Here is a 620-nt window from a genome sequence, read left to right on the forward strand (position 1 = left end):
ATAATTTTTAATAATCCACCGATTGTAAATTGGCATTCGGAGCTGTTTTCAATGTAATCAAAAACAAGTTTCAATGATTTTTGTAAAGGTGAATCCTCGATTTTAGATTGATCAGTCGGAATTTTTTTAAATTTATTGAGACAGGAAAGATGATAACGTGCCTTTACTTCTGTTAATGAATTTACTCGGGATATTAAATCAATAACATGCTGTCCAAGAGAATCATTACGTTGTTCCGCAAAATGTAATAATTTCTCTTTTATTTCATCTGATTGTATAATGTGTTTCTTACGTAATTTATTGTAGATGTCCTTTTGGCAAAACAAACAGTGTTTACTAAACTCAAAATCACTAGATACACTGCGTGTTGATATTCCGGAAACCGATGAGTTTGAAGAACCAGGAGTATCCTTGTTGGAAATTAAATATTTCGTTCGACACTTTTCGTGAACTTGAATTTCGGTTTTGCCTTCTAAAAATTTATGCTTATTATCACCGATTTTCATACTATATTCACGTAATGTGGCTATCCCACGTGCTTTAACGATTTTCACTTCTTGAGCTAATAAAGAACCAACAAACTTCCTTTCGCAGATGAAACATTTTAATGAGTAGTCCAT

The 620-nt window shown here is 32.1% G+C and overlaps 1 protein-coding gene across 1 annotated transcript in view; it reads right to left on the minus strand.

Moving 5' to 3' along the window:
• LOC123265386 overlaps positions 1-620 on the minus strand; it is a 2,993-nt gene extending 2,373 nt beyond the window's left edge. Inside the window, exon 1 of the mRNA XM_044729106.1 lies at positions 20-620. Coding sequence (XP_044585041.1) covers positions 20-620 — 601 coding nt within the window. The remainder of the gene's footprint in view (positions 1-19) is intronic.

This window comes from Cotesia glomerata, linkage group LG5 (assembly GCF_020080835.1).
Source record: "Cotesia glomerata isolate CgM1 linkage group LG5, MPM_Cglom_v2.3, whole genome shotgun sequence".
Lineage (NCBI taxonomy): Eukaryota > Metazoa > Arthropoda > Insecta > Hymenoptera > Braconidae > Cotesia > Cotesia glomerata.